Source organism: Giraffa tippelskirchi, chromosome 5, assembly GCF_054371585.1.
Source record: "Giraffa tippelskirchi isolate mGirTip1 chromosome 5, T2T-mGirTip1v1.2.pri, whole genome shotgun sequence".
Taxonomy (NCBI): domain Eukaryota; kingdom Metazoa; phylum Chordata; class Mammalia; order Artiodactyla; family Giraffidae; genus Giraffa; species Giraffa tippelskirchi.
Window position 1 is genome coordinate 25479454 of NC_137279.1, and position 19780 is coordinate 25499233.

Below are 19780 nucleotides of genomic sequence, written 5' to 3' on the forward strand. Positions count from 1 at the left end.
GCCAGGCAACCTGGGAGCTTGTTACACTCTCCTTAGAACTAGAGAGGGGTTGTGGTTGACAATGAGTCAGATGGTGGCTTGAGGGGCTTGCAAGCTGCAGGCTTTTAATGCCCCACTTGGACTTCTGTCCCAACCTGGCCTTTCCCTGGACATGGGAGTAAAAATAGGGATCAGAAATTACTGAGCCAGTTAATTGCACATTGCATCAGCTCTCCCCTCCCTTCACACTTGTTTCCCTCCAACAAGCAATCAAGCACTTTAGAAGATGCAGGATTAGTGAGAGAAAAAGCATTAGAGGGAACTCTGATCAGAGTGACAGACTGACCTCCATTGAGAGCAAATCTCCAGAAAATTAAATAACCTAAATGCCACATAGCCTCCTCCCTCTAGAGGCAGGTGGTGGACAAGGACAGGTGACGAGCATCCCCTTTTCCTTCCACCCCTGGGTTTAAGGCTTTTTTGCAGGGGAATCTGTCCAAGTAATTAAGGAAGTAATTAGGGTCATATGGTCATGAAAGGAAATCTTTCGATACCAAGCTACCGATGCCAAGGCTAGGTATGCCAAGGAGAGGAGAACACGAGGGAGGGGGACCCAAAGTGAAAAAGAGTCAGTCGCTGCCCCCACCCACAGGACATGGTGATCCAAGGAGGGCTTGTTCTCCTGGCTCTCAGACGAAAGGCAGGGTGCAAGGTCCAGGGGTTTGCATCTGTAATCAGCAGCCCACAAAGAGCAGAGGGGAAGGCTTCAAGCTGCAACAAAGACGGGCAACTGCTAAAGAAGGAAACACCACAAGTGGCTCCTGACATTACTGCAGCCCAAGGCTCAGAACTGTGCCCTCTGCAAGGTGAAGAAACACTTTCTTTTAATGTACTCAGTGTATCTTACGAATCCTTCCTTGATTATATTCCTCACACGTTATGTGTGGCTTTCAAGTCTTTGAAAGGGTGGAAAATTTTCCATCCACTCATCTATCCATCCACCCATTCATCAGTCCACCCACTCATCCATTCATCTGCTCACTTACTCACCCATCCATTCACCCACCCATTTATCTATCCATCCCCCCACCCACCTTATCCATCTACTTCACAGATATTTATCAGATTTCTGCCAAGCCCTGGACCTACAAGGCAAGGAAGGACCTTGCTCTTGCCGTTAACAATTCAGGGAGGACTTCCAGCCTGGGAAGCAGTCCCTGTCCTATATGTAAAAAGCACTAAATTCCTTAACTTGAGATATCTGGTTTTCATTTACTTAATAATCTTTTGATATTCAGACTACAGTTGTTGCAAAGCTTCTATAGAGCCTGGATGCTCCCCCTTGCCTCTTTGGAGCAATTCTCTCAGGGTTACTTGAGATGCAGCTTCCCAGTCCTAAAAATTCCCACCAAATAAAACATAATTCTCAACTTTGAGGTTGTGAATATTTTTTAAGGCTATACTCTGTTTCATTCTCTTCACCACACTCGTGTGGGCTTCTCGGTTTTGCTTGCTTGTGTACCATTTCCTCCTCTCTGAATTGTTAATGGCAAGAGCAAGGTCCTTGCTTGCCTTGTAGGCCCAGGGCTTGGCAGAAATCTGACAAATATCTGTGAAGTAGATGGATAAGGTGGGTGGGTGCGAAGAACCGACTCATTGGAAAAGGCCCTGATGCTGGGAAAGATTGAAGGCAGGAGGAGAAGGGGATGACAGAGGATGAGATAGTTGGTTGGCATCACCGAATCGATGGACATGAGTTTGAGTAAGCTCTGGGAGTTGGTGATGGACAGGGAAGCCTGGCCTGCTGCAGTCCACAGGGTCGCAAAGAGTCGGACATGACTGAGCAAGTGAACTGAATTGTGTATAGGAAGATGCAAGAGTCTAAACTCACCGAAACTGTTCCTTTGATAAGCCCCATAGTTATCTGGGACCGGTAGACTGCATTTTCACATCCTGAGTTTCCTCAGGGCTCACCTTAGGCTGCAGGGAATGGCTGCAAGATAGCAAGTATTCTTTTCCTCCCTGAGTGCCCTCAGGGCTCACTGGTTCAACTGCTGATGATTTTGACATCCTTTATTTACTGATATGGCAGGAAATATTGCTTTTCTCAAGGGTGACAAGGCATTAGAGGGTGACAGGTGAGGTTTTCTTCAGCTGGGATAGGCAGAAAGACCTTTTTGAGATGCTGACCTTTGAGCTGAGGCTTAAATGCCATGGAGAAGCAGAGGTCTAGAGGAAGAGCATTCTGGGCTGAGGGGAGCGCCCTTGATTGAAGGTGTGCTCAGGGGCTGAAAGGAGTGAGTGATGAGGACGGTGGTGGGGGAGGGGAGCAGTCAGCAAAATCCAGGACTACTCACTGCAACATCATACAATCTGAGGGCCTGCTGGTTACCCTCCCAGTACTCAGGTGGAGTGTGAACACCCTGGTACTCATATACGAGTAAGTTTTATTACTCTGCTGTTTCAATACTCCAACAATACTTCTTCCAAATACTCTGTTAGGACCATTTCAGTGGTTGTAGGTCAAGTGCAATAAGCTGGCATGAACCCCAGCCTGCTCCTGCCTACTCCCTCTCTTGGACTCCCTTAAGGTAGACCACATGGTGTGAACCTCTTCAGATGGGAGACTGTGCGTTTTCCCCTGTTCATGTGACAATTGAGATCTCCCGTCTGCCAAACTGGTCAAAGATTGGTGCTTAGTGAAGGTGACCCACTGGCTCTGACTTTATATGGAGCATCTCTGGGGACAGAGAATTCCATAGTGCCAACTCAGAGCCCCCTGGTAGGGATATCTTGTCCCTGCATTTCTTGCCTTCCCAAGCAGCTCTCAGGGTGTGGAGAGTCCAGGGCTCCCCCCCGTCTCAGCAGAACCTGCAGCCTCCCCCATCAATTAGGAAGGATGTCTGTATCCACATCCCACCCTAGCTACCTCTGGCTCAGAAGCTGGCTGATTGCCATGGCTGCAGGTAGGGGCAGCCCTGCCCAGGGGATCTATTTGCTCTTGTTGATAAACTGGAGTGGAAACCTGAGGGAGGAAGCCAGAGAGATGGGGAAATTGCGAAGTTCTTAGGGGTCTGGTTCTAAGCCTGGCCTAGGGTCTAATCTAACCTAACCCTATGGAGGGTGGTTGTCCCCACATCTGTGGGAAACACCCCATGGATGTGAGTGAGGGAATGGCAGTCTGAGATCATACACCTGGACAGGGCAGGGATGGTGTGGGGAGGTGATTTCCTGCCATATCAGTAAACAAAGGATGTCAGAGTCATCATCAGCTATTGCAGCCCTTCAGTGTGAGCCAGTGAGCCCTAGGGGCACTCAGAAAGGAGAAGAATATCTGCAACCTAGCAGACATCAGATTACAGCCATTCCCTACTCTGAGCCCCAAGGGAGATAAGGATGTGAAAAACACAGGATACTATCCCCTTAGCTGAGATGCATATGAAGGGAATGATTTCAGTGAGCCCAGACTCTTGCATCTTCCCATGCATAGAAAAGCCCTAAATTCCTTGAGATACTTGGTTTCCTTTAATTAATAATCACCTTTTGACATTCGATGGGCTTCCCTGATAGCTCAGTTGATAAAGAATCTACTTGCAATGCAGAAGACCCTGATTCGATTCCTGGGTTGGGAAGATCCTCTGGAGAAGTAATAGGCTACCCACTCCAGTATCCTGGCCTGGAAAATTTCATAGACTGTATAGTCCATGGGATCACAAAGAATCAGATATGACTGAGCGACTTTCCCTTTGATGTTCAGACTACCTCCCCTTTGTTGCAAAATTCTATATAACCTGACTCCTCCCCTTGCCTCTTTGGAGCACTTCTCTCAGAGTTACTTGAGATGCTGCCTCCCAGATAAGAAGTCCTAAAAATTCCCACCAAATAAAACATAACTCTCAAATTTTTAGGTTGTGACTATTTTTTAAGCCGACAGAGGGGTCCCCCAAGGAGCCACAGTATGGCTGGTGGAGGCCATGCTGCCCAGGGCAAGCGTGAACCCTCAGCAGAAACGACGGATGCTTGCTGGAAGCCAGTTCATGCTGGCTTTCAAGCCTGAGAGAGACTCCCCATTCCCATAAATATGTAGTGTCTGTAGGGCAGGGTTCGGGTATTTTTGCTGATTTGCCGTCAGGTAGGCAGGATCCACCAGGACAACATAGTCTGAGTATTGATGTGGCCTCATTTGTATTCCTGATGAGTGGACACCAGGGACATGCATGCAAAAGTGGCCTCTGACATTTATGCAGACTCGAGCCCCAGATGCAGCTGGGTTTGATAGGCCACTGGCAGCAGGGCTGGGCATTGATTACAACATGCGGAAATGAGAACTGAGCTCCTATGATTACCCGCTGGGGTTGTCAGACTGCTGGCTCTTGGGGCCTGTTATCTGATGCTAGGATTCAAGCTCTGGTCTTGATCTCTTGATATGGCACCCTTTTCTATGGATGCCCAAGGATTCTGGAGAAGGAGGGAAGGGACCACCTTTGGTGGGGGGCATCCTTCCCATTGTTTCATTGTGTTCTTTCTCATCAATTCTGCCAACAAGTCAGTGTTTCTCTGTTCACAGGGGAGGACTTGAGGCTCCCAGAGGGTCCCTGGCACAGCCCAAGGCATGAGATATGGGCACAGGCCTTCGCTCCACTGGAGGCTGACCCTCCACCCCTGAGGGCTCCTTTTGAGGCCGATTGACATATGATTGCTTCATTCCGATTATGAATATATAATCAAAGGCTTGGATAGGGATGGTGGGTCTGTACTGGAAAAAACACTCCCAACTCAGGCACCAAAGGCTCTCCAGAGGGCAACTGAGTTCATGACTAACCGCCCTGTGCATGTGTGTGAGGTTTCACCAGAAAAGCACGTTGTATTTTTCCCAAGGCCAAAATATAATAACTCATTTACTCCCTGGAAAGGTATGTTTTCAGAAAATGGATCACGTGTGCAAACAGCAGAGAACCCTGCTTATTTTTATTTCTAAAAATTATTTGATGTGGAAAACTATGTAAAGTTTGGATGTGTGTTTATTAGCCTGGAGTCTTAAAGAATAAGGCTACCTCGTTGGTTGCTGGAAGATAAAATCTGAAGATGTCTGCCTTGGGGCAGTTTCAGTGAGAACACACCATTTGCAAATAGTAAATCACTAATCTTCAAGGCCACCAGAGATCACTTAAAAAATTTTAATGGCAGAGGCCCAAGGCTCAGGGCCTGAGGTTGGCTCAGTTGGTGGTGGTGGGATGTTAAGGAAACAGAGTCTTGATGTGTTCCAGGGTCCAGTTAAATGTAATAAAGGTGGAAAAACCACCTACCTCTAGCCACTGACATACCTAGAGTTTAGGTCTGTAACACTGGTGTGAGGAGGAGAAAGAAGAGGAGGAGGGGAAGTCAGAGGGGGAGGTTCAGGATGAAGAGGAAGAGGGGAAGCAATGGAGAAGGGAAGGGAAAACATGAATATTCAACACAAACCTCTCCATCACTGGTGATAGCAATCAGTGTGTGTGCCTTTTAGCCTTTCTGTATAAAGGCTCCTGTGGGCCAGCCAAATAAGGAAGCAGCAGCACGTGGGCCGTATGTGCTCAGTCACTCAGTTGTGTCCAGCTCTTTGTGACCCCATGGACTCTAGCCCGCCAGGCTCCTCTGTCCATGGGATGCTCCAGGCAAGAATACTGGAGTGGGTTCCCATTTCCTACTCCAGGGGATCTTCCCGACTCAGGGATAGAATCCACATCTTTTGCGTCTCCTGCCCTGGCAGGCAGATTCTTTACCACTAATGCCACCTGGGAAGCCCTTGGGAAGAAGCGGTGTCCAGTCCTAGGGCCACGGCCAGGATGCGTGTCTGCCCTTTTGTCTCTGCTGTGGTACCCAGGCTTATCTGTAACATCTGTGAAGCTTGGACAAGAATACAAATAATACTCCACACACCCATACCCATACATTCATAAGTCATAAAGAAAGATAAACTGCTAAGGCAACATTCCACCCAGCTATCTTGACAAAAATACCTTCTTAATGACTTGGAAGATGTTTAAATGATGATCCTTAAATTCTTGGAAATTTGGTCAGAGCACCTGTTGCCAAATCCTACTCCATCAGAATATGGGAATGTGGGGAAAGCTGAGCCATCTAAGACCTCTCCCTTTCTCTTCCCAGCCCCTGCTCCATCCTGACCTCCTAGGGTCTTGTATACCTATACTGGATGCCCCAGCCTGCACATCCAGCCTCTGTTCGTACACCCTACCAACATCCACTGCCTGGCCTTCAGTCCACCCTGCAGGAAGAATGCTTGGAAGGGTCCATCGCCCCTCTTCCCCCCACCCCCACCCCCAAGCTTGGAGTCATTTGTCCAGGGAATTTTGGTGTCTTGAGAATGTGCTAGAAGAGGGCACTGGTTCTGGGTGGATGTATGTATGCCCTTGGTCCTTCAGATTCTTTACCCTGGCTCCTCTGTCCATGGGATTTACCAGGCAAGAATACTGGAGTGGTTTACATTTCCTTCTCCAGGGAATCCTCCCAATACAGGGATCGAAACTGCCTCTCCTGCACTGGTAGGTGGATTCTTTACTGCTGAGTCACCAGGGAAGTCCTGTACTTGTGGTTCCCACTATCTTTACAATAAGATGAAGTCATCTGTGATGTTGCTGGAATCCTCTGGTCATTAGATCTTAAGGAGAGCAAGGTGGTAAGACAAGATATTTTGGTGGTTTTGACTCTCACAAATGGGTCTGCGATATTGAATTTGAGGCTCAAAATAAACTTATCCTGGGTGCACCCAGCAAATGCAGGCTGCTTTTCCTAAAGTACAGCACACAGCCTCTAGGACTGTGCCCCTCTGTGCTGTCCCTGCCAGGCCAGCTCCTGCTGACCTGAGACAGGAATGCAGGTAGAGAGAGAGTATGCAGTGATCACAGCATCCTTTGCCAAATCCTACTCCATCACTTATCAACTATGTCCAACCAGGTAATTTATTCACAAGACCAAATCTGATCTCTCAATGACCACACAGAGGCAATGAATACATAAAGGAGAGATGACAATGGTACCTAACTATGATGATTTATTTTATGTGTCAAGTTGGCTGGACCCTGGTTCTCAGACGTGAGGTCAAACATTATTCTGGATGTTTCTATGAGAGTATTTTTAGATGAAATTAACATTTCAATCAGTGGACTTTGAGTAAAGCAGATTGCCCACCAGAACGTGGGTGGGCCTCGTCATATAAGTTGAAGGCCTTAATAGAACAAAACACTGACCTCCCCCAAGTAAGAAGGGATGTGCAGCAGATGACGCTATACTTGAACATACACTAGCTCTTCCCTGGATCTCCAGCCTTCTTCAGATGTGGACTTCTTAGTCTCCACAATCACACAAGCCAATTCCTTAAAATAAATCTGTTCACATTTATACCACACACACACACACACACACACACACACACATGCATTCTATTGGTTCTGTTTCTCTGGAGAACCCTGATGAATATACTGCCTTATGGGGGTGAGTTGCACAAAGGTCTTGGTCCAGCATCTAGCCCAGAGAATGCTCTCAATACACATAAACTTTTAACCAAGAGCATAGCTTTGGAGTCCAACAACCACAAATCTTTCCTGGCTCTGTTGTGTCCTATAATCTACCACCTTCTCTGAGCCTTGGTTTCCTCATCTATGAAATTGAGAAATGGAATATTTCCTGCCATATCAGTAAACAAAGGACGTCACAGTCATCACTGATTGCAGCCACAGCCAATGGTGAGCTGGTGAGCCCCAAGAGAACTCATATCAAAGGAATGATTTCAGTGAGGCCAGACTCTTGTATCTTCCCATACATAGAAAAGCGCTAAACTCCTTAACTTGAGATACCTGGCTTTTTTTAATTAAAATAATCATTTAACATTCAGACTACTTGCTCTTTTACAAAACTCCTATATAATCTGGCTCACCCCCTCACTTCGTTGGAGCAGTTCTCAGGGTTACTTGAGATGCTGCCTCCCAAGCTTGAAGTCCTAAAAATCCCCACTGAATAAAACATAACTCTCAACTTTTATAAGGCACATCTTTTTTCAATTAGTCTTGTACAGATGTGAGAGTTGGACCATAAAGAAGGCTGAGTGCCAAAGAATTGATGCTTTTGGATTCTGGTGCTAGAGAAGACTTTTGAGAGTCCCTAGACTGCAAGGAGGTCAAAACAGTCAATCTTAAAGGAAATCAATCCTGAATATTCATTGGAAGGACTGATGCTATAGCTGAAGCTCCAACACTTTGGCCATCTGATGTGAAAAGCCAACTCATTGGAAAAGACCCTGATGCTGGGAAAGATTGAAGGGAGGAGGAGCAGCGGGTGGCAGAGGGTGAGCTGGCTAGATTGTATCACCAACTCAGCGGACATGAATTTGAGCAAACTGTGGAAGCAGTGGAGGACAGAGGAGCCTGGCGTGCTGCAGTCCATGGGATCGCAAAGAGTCGGACATGACTTAGCAACTGAACAACAAGCAGCTCACTCCTGGAGTTGCAAGGTGTTTTAGTAGCACTCAAGTTTGTAAAATTTATAGTTAATGGTGCCTGGAATTCATTTGCTTGCACTTTCACCCCATATGCATATTGGTTGTGCCACTACTGTTCAAATGCTGCAGACACAAAGGGCCTGAGTTCTGCCCTTGTGGAGCTCATGCTTTAGTCCAGAAAGGTAGACAATAAACATGTAAATAAATATGTGGGATAATTTCAGACCATAGTATGTGCTGTGCAAAAAATAATACAGGGTAATGTTGTTGACTTAAAAAAATGCACAACATGAGAATTGTGAGTCAAGTTTTACTTGGGAGCAAAATGAGGACTATAGCCCAGGAGACAGCATCCAGATAGCCCCGAGAAACCGCTCCAAAAAGGTAGGGGGGAAGGTCAGTATATGTATGATTTTGGTGAAGAGGGAGTTCATGCAATGAAGCACATATTTTTTTGCACAAGTTTTCTGCTAGTCATGAGAAGCAGTCATCACCATGAAGAATTTAAGTGCTTTTCCAGACATGAGGAGATATAATAACTGAGCTCATAAAATCAGATCCTGAAAATAACTATCCGAAGACCTGTTCTGCCAGTTTTCCCCAGAGCACAGAGTGCCTCATTTCTGCTCTCCTTCCTGAGCTCCTTTCAGGAGGTATTGAAAATCAGCAGCTGTGGTAGCACGTGATTTAATCCTTGTAGAGGTAGATGGCAAGGGCCACTTTGTAGTTGACAGTGTGTTGAAAGTGGCTCTGAGGAGGTAGTATTTGAGACCCAAATGACGCTTGTGGAGACTTGAGAGAGGGACATTCCTGGTACAGAGGAGGCCCTCAACTGGTATGCAGAATTATCACTATTGCTAATAATATCTTGAGACACAACAGCAAGTCAGGGAGCACTAAATCATCACCTACTGTTTGTGCAATATCACTTCTCAAAAGGTGTTTCCTTAGTTGAGCTAAGCTCCTGGTCAGTGTGTTTCCCTGGGTTTGACCATAGATGTCCCTAGGTCCCCATGGTGTCCCCAGTGCTTCAGGGGAACTTTATATCCAGGAGATGACTGTTTCAAAAGGCAATACTTTAAAACTCTTATTCTTCCCTAGAATCATGTTCTTTCCAAAACTCTGGGTTGCAGCTGGCAGAAATGATGGTTGATGGGTACCCAGCAAGCCAGGGAGCCTCTCCCCGACTCACCTGTTCATTCAGTACATGACCTCCGGCTTCTGTACTCTGCAGGGCTTTTGTATTTGAGCAAACAACTGAGTCTTCTGACCACAATGAACCACTGGAGGTGGAATGAAGAAATAAAGTAGACTCATTAAGAGGAAACTCATCTACCAGTACCTATTACAATGAGGGTGTAATGCTGTTTCCACAGCTTGGGGGCACCACCTCCCTAGGATTCTGGGAGAAACACACTATGACTTTGGTAGAGGTCCAGTTGGATTGGGCTACCCAGATGGCACAGTGGTAAAGAATCCTGCCAATGCAGGAGATGCAGGTTCAATCCCTGGGTCAGGAAGATCCCCTGGAGAAGGAAATGGCAACCCACTCCAGTATTCTTGCCTGGGAAAAAAAAAAATCCCATGAACCAAGAAGCCTGGTGTGCTACCCCTCATGGGGTTGCAAAGAGTTGGGCACAACAACTAAACAACAACAAAAATAACAGTTGGACCCAGGGCCTTCAGTTATGTCCCTGGTAGGATACTCCCGGGAGTGGGGATTGGAGACTGTGATGATAGCAAGTCCAATACCACATAAGGCTCATCTGAGTCTGTGGCCAGGCTGGGGTGGTGCCGGTGTTAGACTGTTTTGTGTCTCAAACTCCCATCCTCTGAGCCCTCAGCCCCCTCCTCCATGATCTTTTCTATCTTCCCTACAATGGCCGAACATCAGTGGAGTTCTCTCCCTTGATCAAAAACCATCTCCAGATACCTTCATTCACAGTAAGGTACAAATGATGGCTGGAGCCTTTCAACAAGAATTCGAGCAGCATCTAACGGTTTGGGATGACCAGCGTGTTTGCCTGTACTGTTTCCCCAATGGAAGCATTACCTGCACTGAGGGTGGAGCCCACAGATGTTGCTATGAACTCTGGGAAGATGCTGGCACACTGCTCCACCTGTGCAGAGACTCTTGAGAAGACAGCCCCTCTGAGCCAGGGGTCTTCTTCACTGGAGCCAACAATGTTGGTGGCTGGAAGGGTGTGACCAGGAGTCTCCTCAAGGGTGAAGGAGAGAAAGAAGAGTAGGGACAGAGAGTGCAAGAGAAGGAAAGGGGGGATGAAGCAGGAAGGGCAAGGAGGTGGGAAGAGGAGGCAGGATTTAGTGCTCAAAGCAACCCAATCAGAGGTCCCCAAGTGATGGCTGATTTTATGCATCAATTTGTCTAGGTCATAAGGGGCCCAGATATTTGGTTACACATTATTTCTGAATGTGTCTGTGAGGGTGTTTCTGGATGCAATTAGCACTTTAACCTGCAGACTGAGTAAACAGATCACCCTCTCCAAAGTGGGTGGGTAGCATCCAATCCATCAAGGGCCTGAATAGAACAAAAAGGTAGAGGAAGGAGGAATTTCTGTCTCTCTCTTTCTCTCCCTCTCTCTGCTTCTCTCCTTCTCCCTCGCCCTCTGCCTGACCACATGATCTGAGTTTTCTCCTGCCCTCAAACTAGAACTTAACCTTTGACTCTCCAAGTCCTCAGGCCTTTGGATTCAGACTAGAATCGCACCACTAGCATTCTTCATGTCCCCATCTGGCTGGCTGCAGACTGTGGCCTTCTCGGTTTCCATAACTGCTGGAGCCAATTCCTTATAATCCAGACAGATGGACAGACAAGCAGATAGATGATTTCTTATTGGTGCTGTTTCCCTGGAGAGTCCTGGCTAATACATCCAACCATCCACTCTCGACTGTCTCCTAGCAATTACTCTGTCACAAGACCTCATTTATTTCCTTCATGGCACTTATTACTACCTGCAATTACTGTTTTGTTTACTTGTTTGTTTTCTGTTTTGCCCATAAGAATATGAGGCCCAAACCAGAAAGGGCTCTGTCTTCATCATGAAAGGCACAGCCACAGCGCCTGGGCCAGAGCACTTAGCAAGCACTCAGTAATTCTCTGTGGAGGCAAAGATGCAAGGGAGCTTCCATACACATGTGTTAATACATGGTATTTGTTTTTCTCTTTCTGACTTACTTCACTCTGTATGACAGAGTCTGTGTTCATCCACATCACTACAAATGACCCAATGTTGTTCCTTTTTATGGCTGAGTAATATTGCAGTGTAGGTACTGATGAGCCTATCTGTAGGGCAGGAATAGAGATGCAGACATAGAGAATGGACTTGTGGACACAGTGGGGGAAGGAGAGGGTGGGACAAATTGAGAGAGTAGCATCAACATACATACACTACCATGTGTGAAACAGACAGCTAGTGGGAAGCAGCTGTATAGCACAGGGAGCTCAGCTCAGTGCTCTGTGATGACCTAGAGGGGTGGGATGGGGGTGCATGTGGGAGAAGAGCTCAAGAGGGAGGGGATATATATATATCAGTCAGTCAATTCAGTTGTTCAGTCACGTCCGACTCTTTGCGACCTCATAGACTACAGCATGCCAGGCGTCCCTGTCCATCACCAACTCCCGGAGCTTGCTCAAACTCATGTCCATCAAGTTGGTGATATGTATACACATAGCTGATTCATGATGTTGTACAGCAGAAAACAACACAACATTGTAAAGCAATTATACTCCAATTAAAAAAAATGTCATTAAAAACTAAAATTGGAAAAAAAAATTCAAGGGAGCAACAGAGAAAGAAACATAAAGAATATATTATGGAAAACAATGGAGAGATGATTCCCAGAAATATCCCAGGAGCTTCTCACCAGTCCCCTGTCTTAAGTGTCAGTGCCCAGCAAGGTCCAATGATGCTAACACCCGTCACCTTGCATCAACCTGCCGGGCATATGACATTGTTTCATACTGTCTCTCAATCAAAGCACTGCATTCCACATTCTGGAAAACACTGCCTGTCACAGCCTATGCTCCAAAGAAATGTCACATACACCCTAAGGCCACTGATGGAGGTTTTTCAGAAGCCAAGTCCAAGGTTTTTTTTTTAACATTTTTTGTTGGCCCAGGGTAACCTGCTTTTTGGAATCCTGGCCTCCAGGAAAGTTTATCGCAAGTTCTGGAGATGACAAGTCTGGAATGGTGCTGGCAGAGAATGAACAGGTGATATTCAGCGGAGGTGGGACTCACAGTTGGGGGAGGTGGCAGGGCAAGTGGGAACCACCTGGCTTACTTTAGAGGGAAGACTCTGAGCAGAGGCCATCACAATGGTATGAATCAACTGTCCTCCATCTATGAATTGCACCTTTCAGGATTGGAGGAGGATATGGCAACCCACTCCAGTATTTTTGCCTAGGAAATCCCATAGACATTAGAGGCTGGCAGGCTACAGTCCATAGGGTCGCAAAAAGTTGGACACGAACAAGTGTCTAAACAACAACAGCAATCTCAGGATAACGATCAGGGTCTGAGTTCTGTCGACAAAATTTTCCTGACCCACTCACCAAAATAGAATGACAAACACCCTTTGTCTAGGTCTTAGCTTTTTCCTTGGTGCCACGTTAGCCAGACATAGGTTGTTCTCTGCGTAACATCCCAAAGTGGCCAAAGCCTATTTCAAGAGCAGAAGTCCTGCTCCCAGGACTTGAATTCCAGTCCCCACCATCTGGGCTGCTGTGTCTGGGAACGAAGGAGAGGCTGCCTGGTCTCCCAGTCCAAGTAAGAGAAACGGATAGGACAAAGTCATCTTTGCAGGTCAGGCCTTCCAGTCTTCACATCCCCTAGGCTGTTCTCAGCTGTCAGCTCCAAAGTCTGACTCGGCTGTCTTCTCCCGGTGCACACATCTCAAGCCAAGAGGCAGGCTCTTCTCCGGGAATCCTTCCTCAGCTCCTCCACTCTGCAGATTCTAAACTCCGAGATCGGAAGTCCCACCGGATGCACCCAGGGGCCAGGCTCGGAGCATGGGCTCCTCTGGTCACTGATGGTCAGTTCTCCTCCCTTTCAGCATTTCCCTCTCTTCTCGGAGGGGAGCCACCGGCTGGGGTTCAGGAGAGTGAGGAAGGGATGGAGGTGGCTCAGTCGTCCTCATCCTCATCTTCGTCCTCGGTGTCCTTGTTGGGGGTGCACCTCTGGAAGCACTGCACCACGGTGGCCAGAAAGAAGCTGGAGATGATGGCAGCGATGGACACGGCCACGCCGGAGAAGATGATGACGAACAGGTCTGTGAGAGAGAGGCTGAACCTGCACTCGCTGAAGCTGGCCTCCGACAGCTCGTGCAGGAAGATCCTCCTGTTCTCCACGGGCAGGGAGCACTGGATTTCATCCAGGCCTGTGAAGAAGGCAGGAGAATGAGAGAGAGGTTCAGGCTGTGTCTCAGGATGGCCCAGAAGTCAGCAATGTGAGTGCTGACCAAGTGCAAAGCAAGCGCATCACCCCAACACAAAAGGGGGACAAAACGGACTTGAATGCAATTTAGACTGTTTCACAAGGCCTCACAGTAATCACACATCCAGAGTGTGCTGGTCTCCCTTGACCTGCTTCAAGGCAGGGGTCCCCAACATCCAGGCCACGGACAAGTACCTCCTATCAGATCAGCAGCAACATCAGATTAGAAGTGAAGTGCACAATGAATATAATGCACTTGAATCATCCCCAAACCACCCATCCATCCCTTTGCCCAACCCCCCATCAGCCCGTGGAAAAATTAGTCTTCCATGAAATCGGGCCCTAGTGCCAAAAGGTTGGGAACCACCGCTTTACGGCATGGCACTCTTGATTTTGAATCACTAAAAGAGTGGTTGATGGAAGGGAGTATCACCTTTTTAGGGTTTAGAAACTCAGTAGACCCTAATCCAGACCTGATAATATCCAGCCCTGGGGGTGTGGCAGAGGGTGGGGCAGAGGCGGTGGGATGTATAGGGCCAGTGCCAACCAGTGATGGCACACTTCAGTTTGTAGGGTAGCTTTCCAAGAGGAATGCCAGCCTCCTTTTCACTGCTACCCAGGTGAAACTGAACAAAGAATCAGTGTAGCATCATAGAGACTCCACTCACTACCCTAGAAGAGTAGTGGGGAAAATAAGCCTACATCCAAAGGTGACCTTCAGTGTATAGTTAGGAAGCTGGCATGAAGCTCCTGTGTGCTGCAGAAGCAGGTGAAGACTATACTGAAATTCAGATTCTCAGGCTCTACCTCCTGGAGAATCCAATTCAGCAGGTTTGGAGTGGGACCCTAGGCTCTGCATTTTTAATAACCATGAGATTCTGATGCTGCTGGTCCCCAAGGTACAGAGAAACATTATCTTCTACTTGATGAGGAAGAATGTGAGGGGTTTTGAGAGCGAGTTCCTGGGACACCCACCCCACTACAACCAGAGAAGTCCTTGCAATCTCTGTTTCATATACTGGGGTTCCCTTTAAGATCTCACTTGAAAAGTGTCTTGCTAATTTGAAAAGAAGTTTCAAACCCACAGGCCCCCCCTAAAATATTACACCTGGATATGTGCTAAGAAAGTGCTTCATCAGTTCAGTCGCTCAGTCGTGTCCGACTCTGAGACCCCATGGACTGCAACACACCAGGCCTCCCTGTCCATCACCAACTCCTGGAGTTTACTCAAATTCATGTCCATTGAGTTGGTAATGCCATCCAGCCGCCTCATCCTCTGTCGTCCCCTTCTCCTCCCACCTTCAATCTTTCCCAGCATCAGGGTCTTTTCAAATGAGTCAGTTCTTCACATCAGGTGGCCAAAGTATTGAAGTTTCAGCTTCAACGTCAGTCCTTCCAATGAATATTCAGCACTGATTTCCTTTAGGATGGACTGCATAGCAGCGACAATAAATGCAATCTAGAGCTTACCATGGGCTTCCCTGGTGGCTTAGACAGTAGAGAATATGCCTGCAATGTGAAAGACCCAGGTTCTATCCCTGAGTTGGGAAGGTCCCCTGGAGAAGGAAACGGCAACCCATTCCAGTATTCTTGCCTGGAGAATTTCATGGACAGAGAAGCCTGGTGAGTTACAGTCCATGGGGTCACAAACAGCCAGACATGACTGAGCGACTAACACACACACACACAAAGCTTACCATAGGCCAGGCACTGTTCTAAGCACCTCACACATCATAACAAATCATTTAAAGCTCACAACTCCATGAGACAGGTCCTGCCATCGTCCCCATTTTAAAGATGAGGAAACAGGTTCAGAGAGGTAAAGCAACTTGTCCAAAGCAGTACAGCTAGTAAGCGGCCTAGCTTGAACTCTAACTCAAATAATCTGCCTCCAGAGACCTGGCCTATAGCCACTGTGCCTCCAAAAGGAACATAAAAGGGGTGTGGGGCTGGAAAGGATAGACAAGAAGACAGGGGCCAGGGGGTACAGGAAGCCGATGCTGTCTTCCCATGACTGCCACCAAGACGAATGGTGGTGACAGAAGTTGTCGGTCACCTGGGGGTGAGGGACACATTCCTAGTGTAACGGGTTTATGACATTTTAGATACCTCTGGAGGACTGCTCCCTCAGCAGTAAACTGTTGCTCTTGGGCTACCCCAACTGCCATCAAGCAAAGTGGAAGGACAGGTAGAGAACTACAGGTTGGTGAATTTTACCCCTTCCACTTACTTGTAGGAGCCTAAAGCTGAGACTTCTCTGGGACAAAGCACCATCTTTAGAGGAGGTGGTCAGCTAAGGTTTAAAGGATGAGAAGGAACTAGCCATGGAAGAAGAGTCCAAGCAGAGAAGAAGGAAGCTGGTAAAGAACTCAGGATATGGGGAAAAGTTCAGCTAGGGCTGCAGAGTGAGCCAAGGGGAATTTAGCAAGAGCTGGGGTAGGAGAGATGGACATAGGCTGAGATGAAGCCCCTGAGAACCCAGGTCTCCAAATAAATACTATGAATAGAGGCCCACCTCCACCAGCAATCCTGTTATGGACTGGACTAAATCTCCCCACACCCCAAATTCATGTGTTGAAGCCCTAACATGACTATATTGGGACACCAGGTCTTTTAAGGTCTTCATAAAGGTAATTAAGGCTAAATGGGGTCATACGGGTGGGGCTCTGATCAGTAGGACTGGTGTCCTTATAAGAAGAGGAAGAGGCAGCAGAGAGCTCTCTCTCTCTCTCTGCACGTGCAGAGTAAAGTCCCTGTGAGAACACAGTGAGAAGGTGGCCATCTGCAAGTCAGCAAGAAAGACCTCAACAGAAACCAACTCTACCCACACCTTGATCTGGACTCCTAGTCTCTGGAACTGTGATAAAATAAATTTCTATTGTTTAAGCCCCCCAGTCTGTGGTATTTTGTTATGGCAACCCTAGTAGACTAATAACAATCCTCACTGGACACAAATAAAAGATATGGACTTGTGTTAGTATTAAACAATAAAAATGGTTCATTACCAAGCATAATCTACACATTCTGATGGATATACAATACAAACTATATATTGATACAAAGTCAAATTACTGCCATTTCACAAACTTCAAATATAAGAAAATGCATAATAGTAAAACGCATGATATTAAATGAATAAAAAGCTCAGCTGTGTCTCTGATATGGAAGAGGAGAGAAAAATAAAGTAGTAGTAACTAACATTCATACTGCGCTTACTACATGCAAACACTATTTTAAGTACTATATGCATATTTACTCTTAATTCTCACAGCAATTATTACTACGCCCATTTTATGGATGAGAAAACCGAAGCACAGGGAATCCATATAGCTCGCCTTCAGCAACACAGCTTCACAGAGATGTGAAGACACCGTTTTCACATTTAGCTCACCTGCCTGCATTTCTGTTACCTTTGACTTCCTCTCTGTTCTCAGGAAACCTTCAGTTCTCTTTTTCAGTGCTTTCTGGTTTCAGAAAGCTGCCTTCAATCCAGCTCCGTGGGGTACTTCCTCACACCTCACTAATTAGCTAGTCTTTATTGTGGATCTTTCCTTCTACCTCAGAAATGGAAGATGGAAGCAGACTGGCTGAGCTTCCGCCTCCCTTCTGTCCTCACCCACCTTTTATGTAGTCTGTAGCCAACCCACTGATGTTCTCCTTCCCATGGGAACCATTGCCTCGCGACCAGATTCACGTTCCCTCCTCTCCCTGAATCGATGCCTACCTTAGATATCCAAGGAATTACCTGGACCACAGCTCTGCAGGTTTCTCCAATATACACTTGACAATGTTTCTGCCTACTTCTTTTCTTAAGCCAAGCTTTTACTTACCTCTAAGCCTTTTAAATGCAGTTAAACAGAACCAGAGAGCTTGAAAAGAGAGTTTTAGTGAGGTTCCCTTACAGACACTGTTTTCTTCAACGGAAAATCGAGAAAAATCTATTGATCTGCCACTTCTTAGCATCCACCCCACCCCTCCCCAAAGATATTACAAAAGTAAACAAGATGTACACCAATGGACTGCATGAAGCCCAGGCAGTTTCTAAAACCAAGGTAATATTTGCAATTTTCAAAGCCATAACAGGTCATTATGACCCACAGAAAAGGTCCAGAAGTCCTTTTTCAATGAGCTGTATTAACTGGCAAACAACCACCCCTAAAAAACAACACAAGTCCACAAAGCCTGCCATTTAAATCCACCTTTGCCAGTCATGACTCTTCAAGTCGATTCTGATTTCTATAAGTTCTTTGTGCCTTGAGATTAGGCTTGGCATTTTTACAAAGAGACACTTTTAGAAAATGTCATCTCCGATTTCTCTGTGGCTAGAGAAAACAGGCTTGCTTGAAAACCACCACACACAAGCCCACCAGGAGTGGGAGACTCTGGACGCACGCTTGATGGAGCCATCACGATAAGATATACTGACTTAATGGGTTTTTGTATTTCACAAAGGGCAGAGAAATGAGAGTCAGAAGGGCCCAGAGGAGGGGGGCAGGGCACCGTTGTCAGGCCGTCTAAGGACACATTCAAGGCTGGCTGCAGAACTCAGGAGTTGGAGTCATCTTTCTCTAGGGTCACCTCTTCTCTCCTGCAGCAGTTACTCAACCAGGGTTTCTCAACCTCGGTACTACTGACATTCAGACCTGGATAACACTTTGGTGTAGGGGGCTGTCCTACACACTGCAGGATGTTTATCATTGTCCCTGCCCTCTGCCCACTAGATGCCAGCATCCTTACCCAGTGTGACAATCAATAATGTCTCCAGACAGTGCTACATGTCCCCAAGAGGAAGGCAGGGAAGGAAACAGAATTTCCTGGTTGAGAACTGCTGCTTTCAACTGAAATGCTCAGCTAAATAGATAACTTTCTAAGGCAGGGCTACTGTTAGCTACTAGGCACACATTTAGTTGTTAAATGGCTTTTGAATTTGTGCATTAAACAAAACTGGTAAGGCTTTAGGCTAGATACAAAAAAAAACAAGGAGAAAAAGTCAGGAAGGAAGAAAAAAGGAAGGAGTGCCATATTGCAAATGGCTGGTCTCAACTGAGTCAAAACTCGGTGGAAAGCAGAACTAAGAAATCCCAGGGGCGACCCAGAGGCACCCTGGGTAGATTTCTGAAAACAGAGACATACACATCTCCAAATCCAGTGAGCCCTCATTCATTTCCCAGACTGGGAAGAATGTGTGTGCAGGGAGTAGGTAGCATTTATTGAGCACCTACTATGTTCTGATGCAGTGCACACCCCTTAACACATGACACTTATAACTGACCTCCCTTGGGGGGGTGAGTGGCATTATCATCAATTCATAGGCGAGGAAGCCAGCCTCAGAAATCTTGGCAATTCACGTACTATTAAATGAGGAAAGCCCGAATTCATCTTACCCTCTCAGCTCTGTTTTACTCCAAAGCCTGTGTTTTTCCTGTCACCCTATGTTGCCTGTAATGCTGAAGAAAGGGACACACTTAGCCTCAGGAACCTTATAATCTGGCGTGCCAGTGTGTTCAGTCGTTCAGTTGTGTCCTACTCTTTGTGACTCCGTGGACTGTAGCCCACCAGGCTCCTCTGTCCATGGGGAATCTCCATGCCCTCCTCCAGGAGATCTTCCCAACCCAGGGATGGAACCCAGGTCTCTCACACTGCAGGCAGATTCTTTACCGTCTGACCCACGAGGAAGCCCAGTACTGGAGTGGGTTGTTGTGCCCTCCTTCAGGGCATCTTCCTGACCCAAGGATCGAACCTGCGTCTCTTAGGTTTCCTGCATTGGCAGGCAGGTTCTTTACCACTAGCACCACCTGGTAGCACTCCCTAAACACAACATCTTCCCAAACGACTGTTACTGGTTGATGTCC

The 19780-nt window shown here is 47.0% G+C and overlaps 1 protein-coding gene across 3 annotated transcripts in view; it reads right to left on the reverse strand.

The window, feature by feature from the left end:
• LRRC38 (leucine rich repeat containing 38) overlaps window positions 1-19780 on the reverse strand; it is a 65090-nt gene that overhangs the window by 19092 nt on the left and 26218 nt on the right. For 2 of the 3 annotated variants that reach the window (XR_014052553.1, XM_081486182.1), the window contains exon 2: window positions 9666-9756. Coding sequence is in view for 2 of the 3 variants with exons in the window: in XM_081486182.1 (XP_081342308.1) it covers window positions 9674-9756 (83 nt within the window). In the remaining variant the exon portion in view is untranslated. Of the gene's footprint in view, window positions 1-9665; window positions 9757-12284; window positions 13873-19780 lie in introns of those variants that run through there. The other variant, XM_081486181.1, reaches the window with a different exon arrangement.